The sequence below is a fragment of the Physeter macrocephalus genome, unplaced genomic scaffold (genome assembly GCF_002837175.3).
Source record: "Physeter macrocephalus isolate SW-GA unplaced genomic scaffold, ASM283717v5 random_1251, whole genome shotgun sequence".
Lineage (NCBI taxonomy): Eukaryota > Metazoa > Chordata > Mammalia > Artiodactyla > Physeteridae > Physeter > Physeter macrocephalus.
In genome coordinates this window covers 7123-25000 of record NW_021146646.1, presented here as the reverse complement: position 1 = coordinate 25000, position 17878 = coordinate 7123, and the positions used below count along the sequence as shown (strand labels likewise).

The 17878-nt window shown below is 55.0% G+C and overlaps 3 protein-coding genes across 4 annotated transcripts; 1 reads left to right on the top strand and 2 right to left on the bottom strand.

Moving 5' to 3' along the window:
* Positions 1–952: 952 nt before the first annotated feature.
* ALKBH7 (alkB homolog 7) lies at positions 953–2906 on the top strand. Of its 2 annotated transcripts, none has more exons than XM_028486892.1 (4): positions 953–1211; positions 2114–2287; positions 2375–2499; positions 2678–2906. In XM_028486892.1, the coding sequence occupies exons 1-4, from the start codon at positions 966–968 to the stop codon at positions 2838–2840; spliced, it is 708 nt and encodes a 235-aa protein (XP_028342693.1). In that variant the 5' UTR covers positions 953–965; the 3' UTR covers positions 2841–2906. The 2 variants fall into 2 exon arrangements, with proteins under 2 accessions (XP_028342693.1, XP_007109420.2); XM_007109358.4 differs by having other exon boundaries at positions 985–1230.
* A 227-nt stretch (positions 2907–3133) lies between these two features.
* Positions 3134–5882, bottom strand: PSPN (persephin). The gene is given in 2 exon segments (XM_055083523.1): positions 3134–3719; positions 5771–5882. Coding segments are annotated over 2 exon segments (654 nt in total). The 5' UTR covers positions 5864–5882; the 3' UTR covers positions 3134–3158.
* Positions 5883–6338: 456 nt separating this feature from the next.
* Positions 6339–16665, bottom strand: GTF2F1 (general transcription factor IIF subunit 1). Its single transcript, XM_024134400.3, has 12 exons — positions 16341–16665; positions 16210–16256; positions 15593–15665; positions 13721–13914; positions 12710–12880; positions 8371–8555; positions 7654–7807; positions 7387–7568; positions 7213–7286; positions 7001–7139; positions 6699–6816; positions 6339–6577 (listed from the first exon to the last, which is right to left on the bottom strand). The coding sequence occupies exons 1-12, from the start codon at positions 16350–16352 to the stop codon at positions 6373–6375; spliced, it is 1554 nt and encodes a 517-aa protein (XP_023990168.1). The 5' UTR covers positions 16353–16665; the 3' UTR covers positions 6339–6372.
* Positions 16666–17878: the final 1213 nt, after the last annotated feature.

Here is a 17878-nt window from a genome sequence, read left to right as displayed (position 1 = left end):
TGTTTCTTTTTTTTTTAGTTTGTTCCAATCAGGATCCCAATAAGGTGCAGGAATTGCCGCTGGTTGATAAATCTCTAAGTGTCTTATTACTGCAGGTTTCCCCTTAATCTCTCAATCTCTCCCTCTTTTTCTTCTCTTTCCTTGAAATTCACTTGCTGGAGAAACATGGTTGTTTGTCTTGTGGACCTTCCCTCTGTCTGAATTTTGATGATGCGATTCTGTCCTTGGTATTTCCGGTAACCTGGTGTATGAACCTAGACAAGTCTGATCGGATTCAGGTTCCGCTTTCTGGCAAATGACCTCTGAGTTGAGGGTGCCTTCTAGCAGGAGGCACATTAAATCCAGTTGTCTCTCTTTCATGACGTTAGGAGGGAATAAGAGTCATTGTCTAGAACCACCAATATTCCAATAAGGGCTGCAAAATGGTGACATGACAATTCTACCATTAAAGGAAGCGGATATTTTGTTTATGTCCTGTTTTTAAGCTGGGAGCCAGCCTGTTTGTATGGGGGTGGGAATGACCCAGTAAAGAGAGGGGGAACGGGAGGCGCCTCGCTTTGACCTTTGACTGAATCCCCTAACTCCACAAACCTGGCCCCAGCCCATAATCACAGCCTTGACGTCACTCCCCTGACCGCTAGATCTCAGCCTAGCTGTACTCTGCCCTTAACCTCTAGCCTTGGCCCAATCCTTCTATGACCCCTGACCTCTGACCCCCGGCCGGATCAAGCCTTCGCCCCTCCCCCGCCCCTCCCCCGCCCCGCCCTCTGGAAGACGGACTTTAGGCACAGCCAGTAGTCTGAGTCACTGAGGTCGATGGCGTCCAATAGCGCGGGAGAGGAAGCGGGTTCTGGGAAGAGCCAATAGCTCGAGAGGGTGAGCCGAGTAACAACCAGTAGCCTTGAGCGACAGGCGGGACTCTGAGAAACGCCAATCGCTGGAGCGACTCGGCGTAACCACAGCCAATGGCTCTGGGGCGGGGGCGTGCTCCTGCTCCGGCAGCTTCCACTACCCGGCTCCGGGGCTATGGCCCGGAGTGGGCGGCTGGCGCTGTGGAGCATGCCCGGGCAGGGCTGGGTGCGGGGCTCAGGGCCGGCCGTGCTAAGCCGCCTACGGGACGCGGCCGTGGTACGGCCCGGCTTCCTGAGCGCGGCCGAGGAGGAGACACTGAGCGGCGAACTGGAACCCGAGCTGCGCCGCCGTCGATACGAGTACGATCACTGGGACGCGGTGAGGCTGCAGGCGCTGGGGGCGGAGCCACAGCGGGGCGGGGCCTGGGACGTTAGGGGCGGGACGGGGAGTGGAGTCCTGGGGTGGGCGGGGCTACATCTGGGGGCGGGACCTTGGAATGGGGGCAGTGTCTTGAAGCTGAGGGGCCTTGCGGGCAGGGAGAGCGCTTTGGACATGAGGGCAGAGTCATAACTGGAGGCAGAACCTGGAACTGAGGGGTGTTTGGGGAACAGGACCAAAGTTAGGGGCGGAAACGGTGTGGAGGGAGTGAGGGAGGGTCACGGGTTGGGGGTGGAGCTGGTGTGGGGTGGGATCACGTTGTGAATATTGAAGCTGGGCCTGCATTAGGGACGGCATTCTGGGACTGAATTGGATCCTGATGGTGGGTAGAAAGGACTGAGGCCAGGGGTTCGATCCCTGGTCCGGGAAGTTCCCACATGCCACGGAGCAACTAAGCCCGTGTGCCACAACTCCTGAGCCCAGACGCCACAGCTACTAAAGCCCGTGCTCCGCAACAAGAGAAGCCACCGCAATGAGAAGCCCGCACACCACAACGAAGAGTAGCCCCCGCTCGCCGCAACTAGAGAAAGCCCGCGCGCAGCAACGGAGACCCAACACAGCCAAAAATACATAAAATTTTTTTAAAAAGGACTAAGGCCAGACCCAGATGGGTCAGGGGTTGGGGTTTGAGACCCAGCATCATGGGGTAGATAGGCCCAAGGTTGTGAGTTGAGGGTGGGGTCAAGGGTCATGCTGGAAAAACCAGGCCTTTGCTTTGCACTTCCACCACCCTCTCCCCCAACCCACCCCAGCCCCACAATGTGCCTCAGTTTCCCTTTTCCCCCCTGGGAGCTTCCAGGCTTGACTTGAGCTCTCTGGGCAGGCCATCCACGGCTTCCGAGAGACAGAGAAGTCGCGCTGGTCAGAGGCAAGCCGGTCCATCCTGCAGCGTGTGCAGGCAGCCGCCTTTGGCCCCGGCCAGACCCTGCTCTCCTCGGTGCACGTGCTGGACCTGGAACCTCGGGGCTACATCAAACCACACGTGGACAGCATCAAGGTAGGCAGAGGCAAGTGCCTTGGAGTTCCCGGCTGGGGGTGAGCCGGCCAGGCCAAAGCCCACCTGCCAGTGTGTCCCCTCTTACAGTTCTGTGGATCCACGATTGCTGGCCTGTCCCTGCTGTCTCCCAGCGTCATGCGGCTGGTGCACACCCAGGAGCCAGGGGAGTGGCTGGAACTCTTGCTGGAGCCGGGCTCCCTCTACATCCTTAGGTACTGGCAGCCAGGGATCCCCCACCCCACCAGTAACTCCTGAGATGCCCACCCAGCACTTTGAGCAACTTCTCTCATCCAGCCCTGACGGCAGACTCTACCCCCCACCGCAGGTGCTCTGCCTGGAACAGGGGCTGCCCTCACCCCACCCGGCCACAGCCTCTATTTTCTCTTGCAGGGGTTCGGCCCGTTATGACTTCTCCCACGAGATCCTTCGGGATGAAGAGTCCTTTTTTGGGGAGCGTCGGGTTCCCCGGGGCCGACGCATCTCCGTGATCTGCCGCTCCCTCCCTGAGGGGATGGGGCCTGGGGAGCCCGGGCAGCTGCCCCCACCCTGCTGACCCCGGGGCCCTCCCCACTAGCTGGTCAAGACACCGTGTTTGTGAATAAAGTTGGAGAGTGGACAAGCTGGCCTTCCTGGCACCGGCTGTTTTCGGGGGCTGGAATCTGCAGGGGAAGCCCGGGACCCCACCTGCCCACCCATCGGGAGCATCCCCGGCAGGACACACACTCACGAGGCTGGAGGAGCAGTTTCCTTTATTGCGCCCCTTGCTGGCGGCCCACACCACCTCCCCTTCTCTTCGCCTCGGCATCCAAGCCTCCAGTAAATAAGTCAGCTGAGCTCCTCCAGCGGCTGCAGGGCCCCAGGCCGGGCATTCTCAGCCGCCGCAGCCACAGGCTGCCGCCGAGAGCTGGGGCAGCCGCTGCCAGCGGTGGCGGTCGTCGAGGAAGGCCACATCGGCGTAGCGGGTGGGGCGGCAGCAGGGCCCACCGTGGGCTCGGCCCTGGCCCCGCAGCCGGGCCAGCGTCAGGCCGTGCTGGGTGCGGGCGCCGCGGGGACAGCTGCCGGCACAGTAGCGGAAGATGACCGTCTCCTCCGACGTGTAGCCCAAGCCCAGCTCAGCCACGGGCAAGGGTAGGCTCCACAGCTGGCACGGGCCGGCCAGGGCTCGGCGCGGGCGGGCACCTGCGGGGACAAGGGGCAGCTGACAGCGGGCAGGGTCTGGGCGGGAAGGAGTCGGGGAGCGCACGGGGTTCTCGGGGTCCTTACCCAGCTGCGGTCTCCAGGTCCCTTTGTCCGCCGCTGGCTCAGACAAGAGCTCCTCCTCCACCACCGAAGCCCCCCAGGCCCCAGGGCCCCCGCAGAGGTCCAGGTGCAGGATCAGGAGCAGCAGAGAGCCTAGCAGGACTCGTCCTGTGGCCATGGTGACGGGCAGGTCCTGAGGGTGGAGATGCCCTGCGCCCTCAATTTATCCCCCGGCCTGAGCTGGGGAGATAACCTCTTCACTGCCGGCCGCTGCCCTGTCACAAAGGCCTCCGCGTCCCACACCTGGGGCCCGGGCAGTGCCGCTCCTCCTGCCCCACACCCACATCCTTCTAAGAGTTAAGGGCGCACACCCCCCGCATACCCCATCCAGACATTCCACAGACCTATTTCCGACACCCCCTCCGCCCCCTGATTTACGAGTGTCGTGGCGGCAGCCAGGGCCGAGCCCAGGGCGGGCAACCAGGGTCCCCACCCGACCTGCTGTCTGGAGGGAGAGGTGGGGGGCCCCGTGGGTCTCCAATTGGGGGCTCTCCCCACTTGGGCAGGGTGCTGGGGCTCAGTAGCCCCTGTGTCATGCACCAGGTAGAGCAGATGTGGGTAGGGGGAAGAGGTGGGTTGGCAGGTGGGTGAGCTGACGGGGAATCCATCATGGCTCCTGCCTGGAGGATTAAGACATCATGCCCCTGTCTCCGGGCCTGGCCGAGCCAGCATCAAAACAGGAAAGGGGAGAGGCCCGGGGACAGCCAAGAGCTGGGACACCAGGGGCAGGAAGCTCACCCCGCAGGGACTCCTGTCTCTAGAAGGCCAACCTGAGCCCCCTGGGACCTCAGTCCTGCCCTAGGGTCAGAGGGCATCAGAGCAGGAGGGGTGGTTAGGCCCCGCCCTTCCCATCACCCCAGGGAAGTGAGCCTCCATCCCCAGCCGTGAAAGGGGGCTAAACCAGAGTCCCTCCCACACGGGGAGGACAGACAGAAGACGCATTTAGTGTGTAACGTGGTGCCTGGCACTGTGCAGTTGCGAGAGCTTCTGAGGCAAGGGAAATACGAACAGCTTGTGGAGGTTTGACGAGGTGCTCAATCTCACGCAGGTGAGACTGGGTTAAAACTCGGATGAGACTGTGCACCCAAGATTGGCAGACATCAAAGTCTGCTTACACTCGGCTGGGGTTGTGTGTGTGTGTGTGTGTGTGTGTGTCACGGGCACGCCTGTCGGGGTGTGTGTGTGTGTGTGTCACGGGCACGCCTGTCGGTAGCACTGTAAATCGGTAGCAGCTGAGCATTTGCTACAGAAACCGCAAATCACATCCCTCTGATCCAGGACACCTGCTCAGAAACTCATCCTCCTCAGGTGAGCCAAGATGCAAGCTCAGGGTTATTCGCTGCCTTTTGTGTCAGCAAGAGACTGGAGAGGACCTCAACTCCACCCACAGGGGACCGCCTCAATGATTTTGGTGTGGTGGTTCTTCTTGCACTGTTTATTGAGACTACTTTCGGATGGGCGGGGGGGGAATGTCACTTATCCAAAGTCACCCAGAATTAAGAAACACCGGTGGGATTTGGACCCAAGTCAAGCTGAATGCAAGACCCCTGCTCTGAACCACCGGGGCACGTGGCCCGGCCTGGTGGGGAGGCCTTAGACCTCGGTCCACGTGGCAGGCAGAGCAGGGGTGAAATTGCCAGGGCAAGGGGCCATCATTTCTCTCCCAAAAGGCCTGGCGGAAGGATGGGGTGGGAGGGTGGAATGACCTGGGACATTCCTAGGAATTAACCTGGCGTCTCAGGCATTCGCTCTCGGCAGCCAAAGGCCTGTGGAACTGGATGGGAAAGTGTTCCACCCGCAGTCTCCAGCTTGGGCAAGACGGAAGGCCGGCATCCTGCCCCCAGCTGGATCACTGCAACGGGGGTGCAAAAGTACTCCTGCTGCCAAATTCCGTGTACAGCAACGTGACTGTCCACGAACTCAAGAAGCCCTCCTGCCACAGCACTCCTGGCGAAGCTAGATAAAATAAATGCCTAACCAACTTGTAAGAATCTAAGGGAAGCCCCAGAAACATCACTGGGAAGTTGAAAAATAGGGGCCAGATGCCAAGATCAGCAAGAAGGGGGGGTTTGGGATTTTGTGGCCGTGTAGGGACAGAGCCACAAGCTGAGAACGACACCTAAAATGGGCTCAGGACAGGACTTCTGCTGGGAGCATATGCAAAAATCATCTGGAAGGACTTGCCTGCAAAGCAGATCATGTAGGAGTCTCACAGATAGAGCCCCGAGCTGGCCACGAGACCACCGCCCCAGATCCCAAAACACGGGAACAGATCATGAAACGGAGTCAGGATACAACAGGATGCCCGTGAGCTTCAGGTCCTAGGTGAGTGTGAGGGAGACTGTAAGTCAAGGATGCTTAAAACTAAAAATGAGAAAGAAGGGATCCAAAACAGAAGGGGCCAGACACTCAAAACAGACCTGCTGATCTGAAAAAGAAACAAAGATAACTTGGAGAACTGGAAAACAGAGGGTGAAACTAAGTACTGAATGGGTTTAGGTGGTGGATAAGCCACAGCTGAAGAGAGAAGTGGTCAAATGGAAGACCTGAAAGAAATCACCCAGAAGAAGCTCAGTGGAGGAGGCTGAGGGGTAAGGAGAAGATTAAGTTCTAGAGGTTTCATAAGCAGGGGACTGGAGACTGAGAGAAGTAAACTGTGGAGAAGACACGGGGGTCCTCAGACTCAGAGGGTGGGTGACAGATGGCCAGTGGAACAGGAGGTGGTTGAGTGTGGGAATCAAGAGCCCAAGGATTCTAGAAAACAGAGCATGTTTATTGAGGGAGCCTCACTCCTTGAGGGAGAAGTGCATCTTGTCATTGATCATCTTGCGCTCGGGGTTCAGGCGCTTGAGGATCTGGGCCAGCACGTTCACCGTCTGCTCACTGCTCAGCCCCGTCTTCTTGGTCTGGAACTTTTTCAGCAGGTCCTTGGTGGTCATGGGCTTCCGTGTCAGGTAGCGGCGCACGGCATCCTCGGTCACCTGCACGTCGCTGGAGGTGGGCAGGTGGGTGTCAGCAGGTGGCCCTCCGTCCCCAAGGCCCCCTCTGAGGCTCCCCCTCTGAGGACCCCCTCCAAGCCCCCTCCCTGCTCCTGCCATCCTTGCCAACTTACCCACTGCTGGGGGTAGACTTCCCGGACTGGGGCTGAGGGGTGGACTTCCCCGACAGGCTCTGGGGCCCGGTGTCCAGCCGCAGCCGCTTGGCCGCCGGCGTCTCACTTGTCCGCTTCCCTGTGGGAGCAGAGGTGGGGCTGAGCCTTGGGGCCGGGAGGCTGGACCCTTGGGGGGACCCCAGGCCAGCGGTGCCAGGATTACATGTGCAAGGGGCTCAGGGGCAGGCAGACAGGATGCTGAAAGGGAGGGCAAGGACGGGGTCAAGAGGTTGAGGCGGGCAGGGTGGGATGGGGCGACTCACCCTGCTCCAGCTTGGTGGCGGCCGCCCGCAGGGTGGAGGAGGTGCTGCCCGTCTCTGTGCTGGGTGTGCCGGGCCGGCTGTTGCCCCGGGAGCTGCCGCCTGACTGCTTCCGCTCCCTCTTGGGGGGCGTCTTCTTCTTCTGCGGACACCGGGGTTGGGGATGTGAGTCGGGAAAGGGAAATCCCGTCCCCCCGCCCCGGGCTGGGCCTTACCGCCATGAAGAGCGCGGAGGAGGCCTCGCTGTCGATGTCGCTCTCCTCCGAGCTGTCCGACTCCTCGCTGCTGTCTGCACGGGGCCAGAGGAGGGGCGTCAGGAGCGGAAGCCCCGCCCCCCAGCCCCATCCCAGATCAGGGGCCTGGGGCGCAGTCGGGGGAGGCGAACCCACCTTTCCTCCGCTTCTTCTCCTGCGGCGTGGGCGCCTTCTTCTCCTCCTCCTCCTCCTTGTCCTCCTCGGGCGGCTTCTCCTCCTCGCTCTCCTCGCTGCTCTCGCTCTGCTCGTCCACGCCCTTGGGGCCCTCCTCCTGCTGGGTGACCTTGGGCTTGCCCTCCAGCTCGTCCTGGGAGCTGCTGTAAGACAGAGAGGGGGCAGAGGGTGAGGGAGCGCGTCTGCAGGCCGGCCCAGGGTCTCACACCCGCCTCCCGCCTGCCTCACCTGGAGCCGTCGGACATGTAGTCCACCTCCTGGCCCTCGAAGTCCCCGTCGTCACTGTCCTCAAAGGCCTCATCGTCTGACCCCTTCTTCTTCTTCTTCTTCCTGCCCCCCTTGCTGGGCGGCGCCTTCTTCTTGGCTTTGAGGGCTCGGCCACCTGGGGAAGGGGAGACAAGGGGAGGGGCTCGGATGGGCACACTTCACGCTTTGCGTATTCGATGACACCTGATGTCTCTGGGGCCTTTGCCCCGTGGGGAGGGACACCAGGACCGGCCCCAATTCCTCCAAGAGGCAAAGAGCCGGCCCAGGGGCGCACCTCTCCCCCACAGGCCAACCCGACTCCACACCCCCACCACCCCCTTCTCTCTCACACGCAGGGCCGCCATCCCTGCCCTGTATCACCTGGGCAGCCAGAGGCCACACCTTGGCCCAGAGCCCACTGGCATGACTCAAGCTGGCCAGTCCTAAGCCGTTTCCTTGGAAACCCCAGTTGAGCCTGTGGCCGAGGCCTTCCTGTGGCTCCCTGCTGCCTCCTACGAACCCTGGCGCTTCCCTAAGCGGCAGAGCTCCTGGGCCCAGGGGGCCGTGAGTAACCAAGTTTTCCTTTCGGGGGCATTAACCTCTCTGAGTCGTCACACAGCCACCTTGATAAATTATGACCAGGCACTAATCAGGCACCTGTGCCGATCACCCCAGCCATGGAAGCTCTGCCAGCCTCACCCTCCTCGCCACTGGCCTCGCTGTCATCAGAGGACATCTCCAGGTCATCCTCCAGGTCATGGATGCGCAGCTCACTGGCCTTCTTGCGCCCACGCTTCTCCTTCTCCTCATCCTCCTCGTCCTGGTCCTGGTCCTTGAGCCGCCGCTGCTGCATGATGCTGAAGTGGTTCAGGACTTTGTTTCTCCTGTGGGCGGGGGGTACAGCAGGGGCTGACAAGGGGCCTGGCTCCAGAGCCCACCTCCAGGAGCTCGGCCTTGTCCCGGGTGCCACCCTGCACTTCCACCAGGCATTCCTCAGAGGGGAACCACAGACACATGTAGGTGATGAGAGGGACAAGCTGACCCCGCACATGGGGACGCACATGTGTGGCAGCAACAGCCTGAGATCACACAGGGAGAGCTGGCCCTCCTTCAGTTCCCGCTCTACCTGGAGTCCCTCAGGAGAAGGCCTCATGCAATGCTGATGCCCCAGCACCTCGCTTGGGCTCAGGGCCTCTCTTGGGCAACAGAATCAGGCCATATGATACAGTCACGTCCGTCGCTCTTGTTGTAGTTCATGTGTGCCTTCTTTTTAATGACGGAGTACTGGTGTTTCCATTTACAGTGGTGATGAAAGTTTTAAAAAATGTGATTGTATTTAAAGACAGTCTTAGGGGACTTCCCTGGTGGTGTAGTGGTTAAGAATCTGCCTGCCAATGCTGGGGACATGGTTTCCTGGTCCGGGAAGATCCCGCATGCCACAGAGCAACTAAGCCCGTGAGCCACAACTACTGAGCCTGTGCTCTAGAGCCCACAAGCCACAACTACTGAGCCCATGTGCCATAACTACTGAAGCCATGTGCCTACAGCCTGTGCTCTGCAACAGAAGAAGCCACTGCAGTGAGAAGCCCGCGCACCGCAACGAAGAGCAGCTCCCGCTTGCCACAACTAGAGAAAGCCTGTGTGTAGCAACGAAGACCCAACGCAGACAAAAATAAATAAATAAATAAATTTATTAAAAATTTTTAAAATAATAAAAATAAAGAGAGTCTTAGGATTGTATCTAACAACAGGAGCAAAATTCATGGGTAGTATATAAAAAAGAATGAAGCTGTATTCAACATGGTACTGGAAGTCCTAGCCACAGCCATCAGATAAGAAAAAATAAATACAAGGAATCCGAATTGGAATGGAAGAAGTAAAACTGTCTGCAGATGACATGATACTATATACAGAAAATCCTAAACACACCACCAAAAAAACAATTAGAACTAATAAATGATACTGCAGGATATAAAACTAATATATACAAATCTGTTGTGTTTCTACATGCTAACAACAAGCTATCAGAAAGAGAAATTAAGAAAACAATCCCATTTACAATCGCATCCAAAAGAATAAAATACCTAGGTATAAATCTAACCAAGGAGGTGAAAGACTTGTACTCAGAAAACTATAAGAAAGAAATTGAAGATGACATGAACAAATGGAAAGATACACCATGCTCATGGATTGGGAGAATGAATATTGTTAAAGCAACCATACTACCCAAGGCAATCTAGAGAGTCAATGCAATCCCTATCAAAACACCAATGGCATTTTTCACAGAGCCAAAAAAATAATTCTGAAATTTCTATGAAAAGACAAAAGACCCCAAGTAGCCAAAACAACTTTGAGAAAGAACAACAAAGCTGGAGGTATCATGCTCCCTGCTTTCAAACTATACTACAAACCTACAGTCATCAAAACAGTATGGTACTGGCACAAAAACACATAGACCAATGGAACAGAATAGACAGTCTAGAAATGAATGCACGTTATGTAGTCAATAAATCTGTGACAAAGGAGGCAAGAATATACAATGAAGAGAAGACTATGAGAAAATGGGACTATTCTCTCACACCACACACAAAAATAAAGTCAAAATGGATTAAAGACTTAAATGTAAGACCTGAAAGCATAAAAATTCTAGAAGAAACCATAAGCAGTATACTCTTTGACATTGGTCTTAGCAATATTTTTTTGGATATGTCTCCCCAGACAAGGGAAACAAGAGCAAAAATAAACAAACAGGGCAACATCAAACTAAAAAGCTTTTGCACAGTGAAGGAAACCATCAACAAACCAAAAAGGTTGCCTACTGAATGGGAGAAGGTATTTGCAAATGATATATCTGATAAGGGGTTAATATCCAAAATACAAAGAACTCATACAACTCAACATCAAAAAAGCAACAACCTGATTAAAAAATGGGCAGAAGACCTGAATAGACATTTTTCCAAAAAAGACATACAGATGCCAACAAACACATGAAGAGATGCTCAACATCGCAAATGATCAGGGAAATGCAAATCAAAACTGTAATGAGGGGCTTCCCTGGTGGCGCAGTGGTTGAGAGTCCGCCTGCCGATGCAGGAGACACGGGTTCGTGCCCCGGTCCGGGAAGATCCCACATGCCGCGGAGCAGCTGGGCCCGTGAGCCATGGCCACTGAGCTTGTGCGTCCGAAGCCTGTGCTCCACAAAGGGAGAGGCCACAACAGTGACAGGCCCGCGTACCGCAAAAAAAAAAAAAACAAACGAACAAAAAAAACCTGTAATGAGATATCACCTCACACCAGTCAGAATGGTTATTATCAAAAAACAACAAATAACAATGGTTGGTGTGGGTGTGGAGAAAAGGGAACCCTCGTGCACTGTTGGTGGGAATGTAAATTGGTGCAGCCACTGTGGAACACAGTATGGAGACTAAATTAAAACTACTGTACAATCCAAAATTCCACTTCTAGGTGTCTTTCAGAAGAAAAGAAAAACACAAACTCAAAAAGATATATGCACCCCTATGTTCATTACAGCACTATTTACAACAGCCAAGATATGGAAGATAAATACTGTACGTATATGTGGAATTTTAAAAAAAAGAACAAACATAACAAAACAGAAACAGAGTCATAGATACAGGGAACAAACAGGTGGTCGCCAGAGGGAAGAGGAGTGAGGGCATGAATGAAATAGGTGAGGGAGATTAAGAGGTACAAACTTTCAGTTGCAAAATAAATGCCACAGGGATAAAATGTACAGGATAGGAACAGAGTCAACGATGACACAGTATCTTTATATGGTGATGATGCAACTCGACTCATTGTGATCATTTTGAAATGTATAGAAATATCGAATCACTAGGTTGTACACTAGGAACTAACATGGTGATGTAGGTCAATGATACTTCAACAAACAAACTCACAGAGAAAGGAATCAGATTTGTGGTTACCAGAAGTGGCAAGAGGGGGAATTGGATGAAGGTGGTTAAAAGGTACAAACTTCCAGTTATAAGATAAATAAGTACTAGCGATGTATAGCGTACGACATGATTAATATGATTAATTACCACTACTGTATGTTATATATGAAAGTTATTGAGAGTAAACCCTAAGAGATCTCATCACAAGGAAAAACTTTTTTTTCTCTTTTATTTTATACCTATATGAGATGACGGGTGTTCACTAAAAGTTATTGTGGTAAACATTTCATGGTGTATGTAAGTCAAATCATTATGCTGTACACCTGAAACTTAGTGCTGGATGTCAATTACACATCCATTAAACTGGAAGAAAAAAAACAAACAAACAGGAATGAAACTCCATTACACAAGAATGTAAATGTACTTAACACCACTGAATGGTACACTTAAAAAATGGTTAAGATGATAAATTTTACATATTTTTTACTGCAATTAAAATTTTAAAAAAATGAAGCACCGATACACGCTACAATGTGGATGAACCTTGAGGACATCATGCTCAGTGATATAAGCCAGATATAAAAGAACAAACACTGCCTGATTCCACTCCCTAGAGGACTCAAATCCACAGAGACAGGAAGTAGATGGTGGGGGCCAGGGGCTGGGGGAGGGGGATGGAGAGTCAGTGTTTCGTGGGGACAGAGTTTCAGTTTGGGGAGATGAGAAAGTTCTGGAGGTGGAGGGGGCGGATGGCTGCACAACAGTGTGAACGTACTTAATGCCACTGAGCTGTGCATTTAAAAATGGTAAATGTTATTTTATGTGTATTCTACCAGCAGTTGATCCAGGTGTGAGACCTGCCTGGGGGAAGCCATGTAGGCCAGGGAGACCCCACCCTGCTCACCGATTCCTGCTCCAGGGCTCAGCTCAGCCACTCCCCCATCCCTGGCTTTTGCACCACCCTGTGCATCCCTGATGGTCCCAGGTCCATCTCCCCACTGGACGTGGAGCTCCCTGAGGGGCTGGTGAGATCTGGCTTGGTCACTACTGAGTCCCCAGCTCCCAACCCGGAACAAAGTTCGGGGGATGCAGCTCATTTCCAGTCGTGCCCCCTCACTCACCTCTCCCACTCCTCCTCGGCCTCCTCGGCCGTGAGCGTGCGGTGTTTGGCCAGCGGCGTGAAGTTGTACCAGTTGTGCACGGGGAAGGCCTCAAAAGCCCCATCAGGGCACTGGGTAAAGATGTAGTAGGATGTGTTCTCTGTCACACCGCCCTTCTTTATGCCCTTGAACCTGCATGGAGTTCAAGGTTACGGCTGGCCAGAGGAAGAGGAACAAGCCCCACCCTCATACACTCCCCTGCAACCCCAGGCCTGCCCCCTCTCCAGAGCCACCTGGGTCCTCCCAGCAGAATCTGAGGCTGGAAGGCCTTGGGCTGGCCCTTCGACCGTCTGAGCCTGGATTTCCTCATCTGGAAAGCATGGCTCCCAACCTTGCAGAGCAGGTTTAGGGTTCCTTTGCATTATACATGTCATGGTCCTTTCTGGAAGGACCCTGTTAGATTGGCCATGAAGAGCACAGGGCCCTACAGTCACACCCCTCCGGATTTGCCTCCAGAATCTTCCTGGGGGCTGAACCACTGCCTGCCCCCTCCTGGCCTCTGGCATCACCCACAAGTGGAGGCAGTCTTACAGCGTGCCCCTTCCTTGCCTACAGCCTTCAGGCTCCCTTGGGCCCCAGCCCACCCACAGTCCAGCTGCAGCCTGGCACCCACCGCCCTATCCATCTGCCTACCCTGTCACTGTCATGCGCTGTGAGAGTCCCTAGGGCTCGGCGCTTCGTGCCTTCGTGCTCGCTGTTCTGCCCGAGTGCCCTTCATCCCCCTAACCTCTGTCCTCCCCACCCCCCGAACCCCAGGTGGCCCCTCGCTGGGTGCCGCAGTACCAGAGCCCGGGCTTCCGGCATCCCGGCCCTCAGAGCTCCTGCCCGGGCATCCCCTCGGCTCATCTACCCAAGTAAAACCCTTCGCGGGAGGATGAGTTGTCACTCCTGGGCTGTTACCCGCGCTGTACAGCAGGCACATGAAAGTTCAGCCGAGGGCACCCGCTCAGTGGGGTCGGGAGCGGCACTTACTTCCGGCCTGATTTGCCATTGACGCGGAGCAGCCAAGGCTGGTCCTCGGGCCGGAACTCCTTGAGGACGATGCCGTACTTCTTCCTCCGCGCCTCCTCCCGGAGCCTGCGGTTGAACTCGCTGCCGGCGCCCGACTCGGGCATCTCCTCCTCTTGGTAAATCTTCTTGTTGCTCAGGTCGCGTTCCAGCCGGGCCTGGGAGGACAGGAAGCAACACCTCTCATCCGGGGGCCTGATCCCACCACCAACACCCTTTCCTCCCCCGAAGCTGAGCGGCGGCCACTCAAAGCCACCTGCTTGGCGTAAAGGCGCTCGGTGAATGTGGGTGAAGGGATCTGGGCAAGCCCTGTACTATGTCAATTTTTGCAGCTTTTTGAAAGTTTGAAATTATTTCCCAGTGAAAAGTTAGAAAGAGGACTTCCTTGGTGGCGCAGTGGTTAAGAATCCGCCTGCCCGTGCAGGGGACACGCGTTCGAGCCCTGGTCTGGGAAGATCCCACATGCCACGGAGCAACTAAGCCCGTGCGCCACAACTACTGAGCCTGCGTTTCTAGAGCCCGCAAGCCACAACTACTGAAGCCCACGCGCCTAGAGCCGAGCCCGTGCTCCGCAACAAGAGAAGCCACCGCAATGAGAAGCCCGTGCACTGCAACGAAGAGTAGCCCCCGCTCACCGCAACTAGAGAAAAGCCCACGCACAGCAACAGACCCAACGCAGCCAAAAATAAAATAAATAAATTTATTAAAAAAAAAAAAAGTTAGAAAGGAAGGAAGAAAGAAAAAGATTGGCATTGACATATATACGCTAATATGTATAAAACATAACTAATAAGAACCTGCTGTATAAAAAATAAGTAAAATTCAAAAATTTAAAAAAAAAAAAAGAAAGAAAAGAAAAAGAAAGAAACCCCAGAATCTAACCACTTCTCATAACCTGTTTGCTCCAAACCCCATCATGGCTCACCTGGACCAGAGCCTTCACCTCCGCCCTGTCCTCTCTTCATCTGCCCTCGACCCCACAGTGGCAAAATCAGTTTACAATTCTCTGTTTCTAACCCTTTAATGGCTTCTGCTATGGATGGATGTTTGTGTCCCCCCAAAATGCCTTTGTTTTTTTTTGCTGCGCAGCTTGTGGGATCTTAGTTCCCTGACCAGGGATTGAACCCGGCCCTCGGCAGTGAAAGTGTGGAGTCCTAACCACTGGACCACCAGGGAATTCCTCCAAAATGCATTTGTTGAAACCTAATCTCCAGTGTAATGGTATCTGGGGTGGGGCCTTTGGCAGATGATTAGGTTATGAGGGTGGAGCCTTATGAGTGGGATGTGCGCCCTTATAAAGGATTCCAGAGAGCTCTGTCCCCCTCCCTTCTGCCAGGTGAGGACACTGAAAATGTATCAGCTATGAAACAGGAAGCACACCCTCACCAGATACCAAATCTTGTTGGCACCTTGATCTTGGACTTCCAACCTCCGGAAGTGTGATAAATAAGTGTCTGTTGTTTATAAACCACCCAGTCTCTGGTATGCTGCTATAGCAGCCTCTACTAACTAAGACAGCTTCCAAAGACCTTTCTAAAGCCTCGGGCAATGGGGGCTCTGAAATCATCTGTAGGAGGCAACCCCCTCCTTTGCCCAGATAAATCTCGGTCCAAAATGCCCATCATTGGGCACAACTTCTCCTTTCAGGAGAAAGCCTCCTGCGGGGCCAGACATATCTCATCCCCAGGATGCCCAGCAGCTCATCCTGGGCCTTTGTCATCACTTATCTCCACTTGGGGACAGCTGAGGATACTAAGCCTTAGTTACTATCACAACTAAGCAACTATTACAACCACCAAGATCGGGTTCTCTCACGCCCTCAGAACTGGGACTTACCTGATTCCAAGTAGCGAGGTTGACTTTATCGGCCGCATTGAAAGCCATGATATTATATTTTTTGGTGGTATTTCTGGAATGGACAAGAAAAGGCAGTGCTCAATCATTCATTCATTCAGTAAACCCTCCCTGGCTCAGCCCTTTGTGCCTGCGGTCATGCTGGGGACCCATAAAAGAACCCAGAGGTTCCCAGTCTGTCAGGGAAGTGGGATCCATACTCCCAAGCACATTCAGAAAAAAGGGACAAAGATTTCTGGGAACTCAAGATGTGGGGATAATTGGGAGCTCAGCCCTGGACGGGAGGGTGGGCAGGCAGGGAATGCCTTCTGAAGGAGGAAAATCCCGGAACTGAATTTTGCAGGATCAACAAGAATCCACCCATCAGAGTCACAGTTGGCATTCCTGCCAGAGGGAATGCTAGGCAGGGGGCTGCGTCTTACTGTATATTAATGTACTCATTCATTCATTCACTCCATTCAAAAAAGTGATGCCTCAGAGACCTCAGCTCAACCCCAGCCCTGGAAGGAGAATCAGGAGGTGCCAGGCACGTCTAGAGGCTCGAGAAGATTTTAATCCCTTTTTGAGGTAAGAGGGGGAGGTGAGGGTCAGGGACTTACTTGGGAACTCGGACGACATACTCAGTGACATTCTGGCTGCTGGGGCCCTGAGGGGAGAGAAAGCAGGACGGTGAGTGAGGGGCTACAGAGCCCACCACCTGGACCCCCGAACCGCCTCGCCGCACACTTACGAGGGCCGCCATGGGCGATGGGCGATGGTCGGGGTCCGGTCCGAATCTCGTCCTTTTCGCCTCCCCCGGGGTCCGCGTCCCTCGGTCCCGCGGAAGCCACCCTCAAAGTGTCGGGCCTCTGGCTCCGATCGAGGACCCCAAGCCCGGGGTACAGCAGATCCTGGGAAAATCAATCCGGAGGCAGCGCTGGGCCAGCGGTCAGCCTCGGAGGCCTCTCATGCCACATCTGCGCCTGCGCGGCCGCCTATACCGGAAGCGAAACTCTCCAGCAGGCCGCGTCGCGGAAGCCGACTCTGACCTAAAAACAACTCTTTCTGCACCTGGCGTGCTGGCTGACCGCAATATATAGCGCCGATAACCCCATCACGCCGCGTGGGAACGCCTCCCCCACGTGACGTCCCACTTACCACCGCGGGCATCTTGGGAGGGGAGGGAGAAACTCGCCCAGCTCTTGGGCTCTTGGACGCCTTGCGCATGCGCTACTCCGCTCCGGAAGTGAGTCAGAGGTGGCCGCGTTACCACAGCAACCGAGGCCTTCTCCTTCGCACCCAACTGCGGCAGCACTACCTGAGCCTCTTTGGGGTTCATTTCTTACCCCTAACCCCGGGGGTAACCCTATCGGATCGCCAAATGATCGGGCCAGGGGCCCTTGGGACGTTGAACCGAGCCAGGAGGGGTCAGGGCCTAGGTGGGGATGGGGCGCGATCACCTCATGGGTTGCTGGCAGGATGGGTCTGTGCAAATCCAAGCTGCCCCAGATGGGCAGGCCCCTTAGGCCCCAGGAGAAGGGTAATATCGCGGGGGTGGCTGGCTTACTGGGGGGAAAGGAAGGAGACTGTGTAGGGTAGGAAAGTACAGGTACCCGACCCCCCCCAAGTCCACCCCCCCACGCCCCTCCTCCCCCACCGTGGTAGTGACACAACTGCGCATGCTCAGGGTCAGTCATTCAACGATCCACTTTAGCGCTTGCTGTGCAGGGTTCTGGACAGTCCATGGTGAATGTGGCAAACCAGCTCCCTGTCCTCTTGGAGATTACAGGGTGGTGGAGACAGTCTCCGAAAGTGGTATCTACAACCCAGGAGGGACAGGGCTGCCACAGGGAAAGAGCAGGTGGCCCTGAGGGCTCAGGGAAGAGGGAAGGTTTAAACTAGGAGTTGGCTAAGAAAAAGGGGAGGGAAGGAAGACACCAAAACTGCACCATAAACTACAGCACTCCATAGATGTGTCTGATAGTTACAGACATTCATCTATTCCTCATCCACTACGATGTGTCAGAAACCATGCCAACTACTAGAAATATAGGGACGAGAAAGACAGATAGACCCAGTCCTCATGGAGTACAGAGTCTGGCTGGGGAGACAAACAAGAACAAGTAAACAGGCAGTCATTACTGATCGTGGCCATCGCTGGAGAGAATGGGATTCTGAGACTGGGAATGATGGAGTGGGAGGCTCTTTGGGCAGAACTTAGAGAAGACCTGATGGGTGAGCTGTGTCCTGAAGGGAACTGGGGTAGGGAATTCCAGGGGCGGGGAGCGG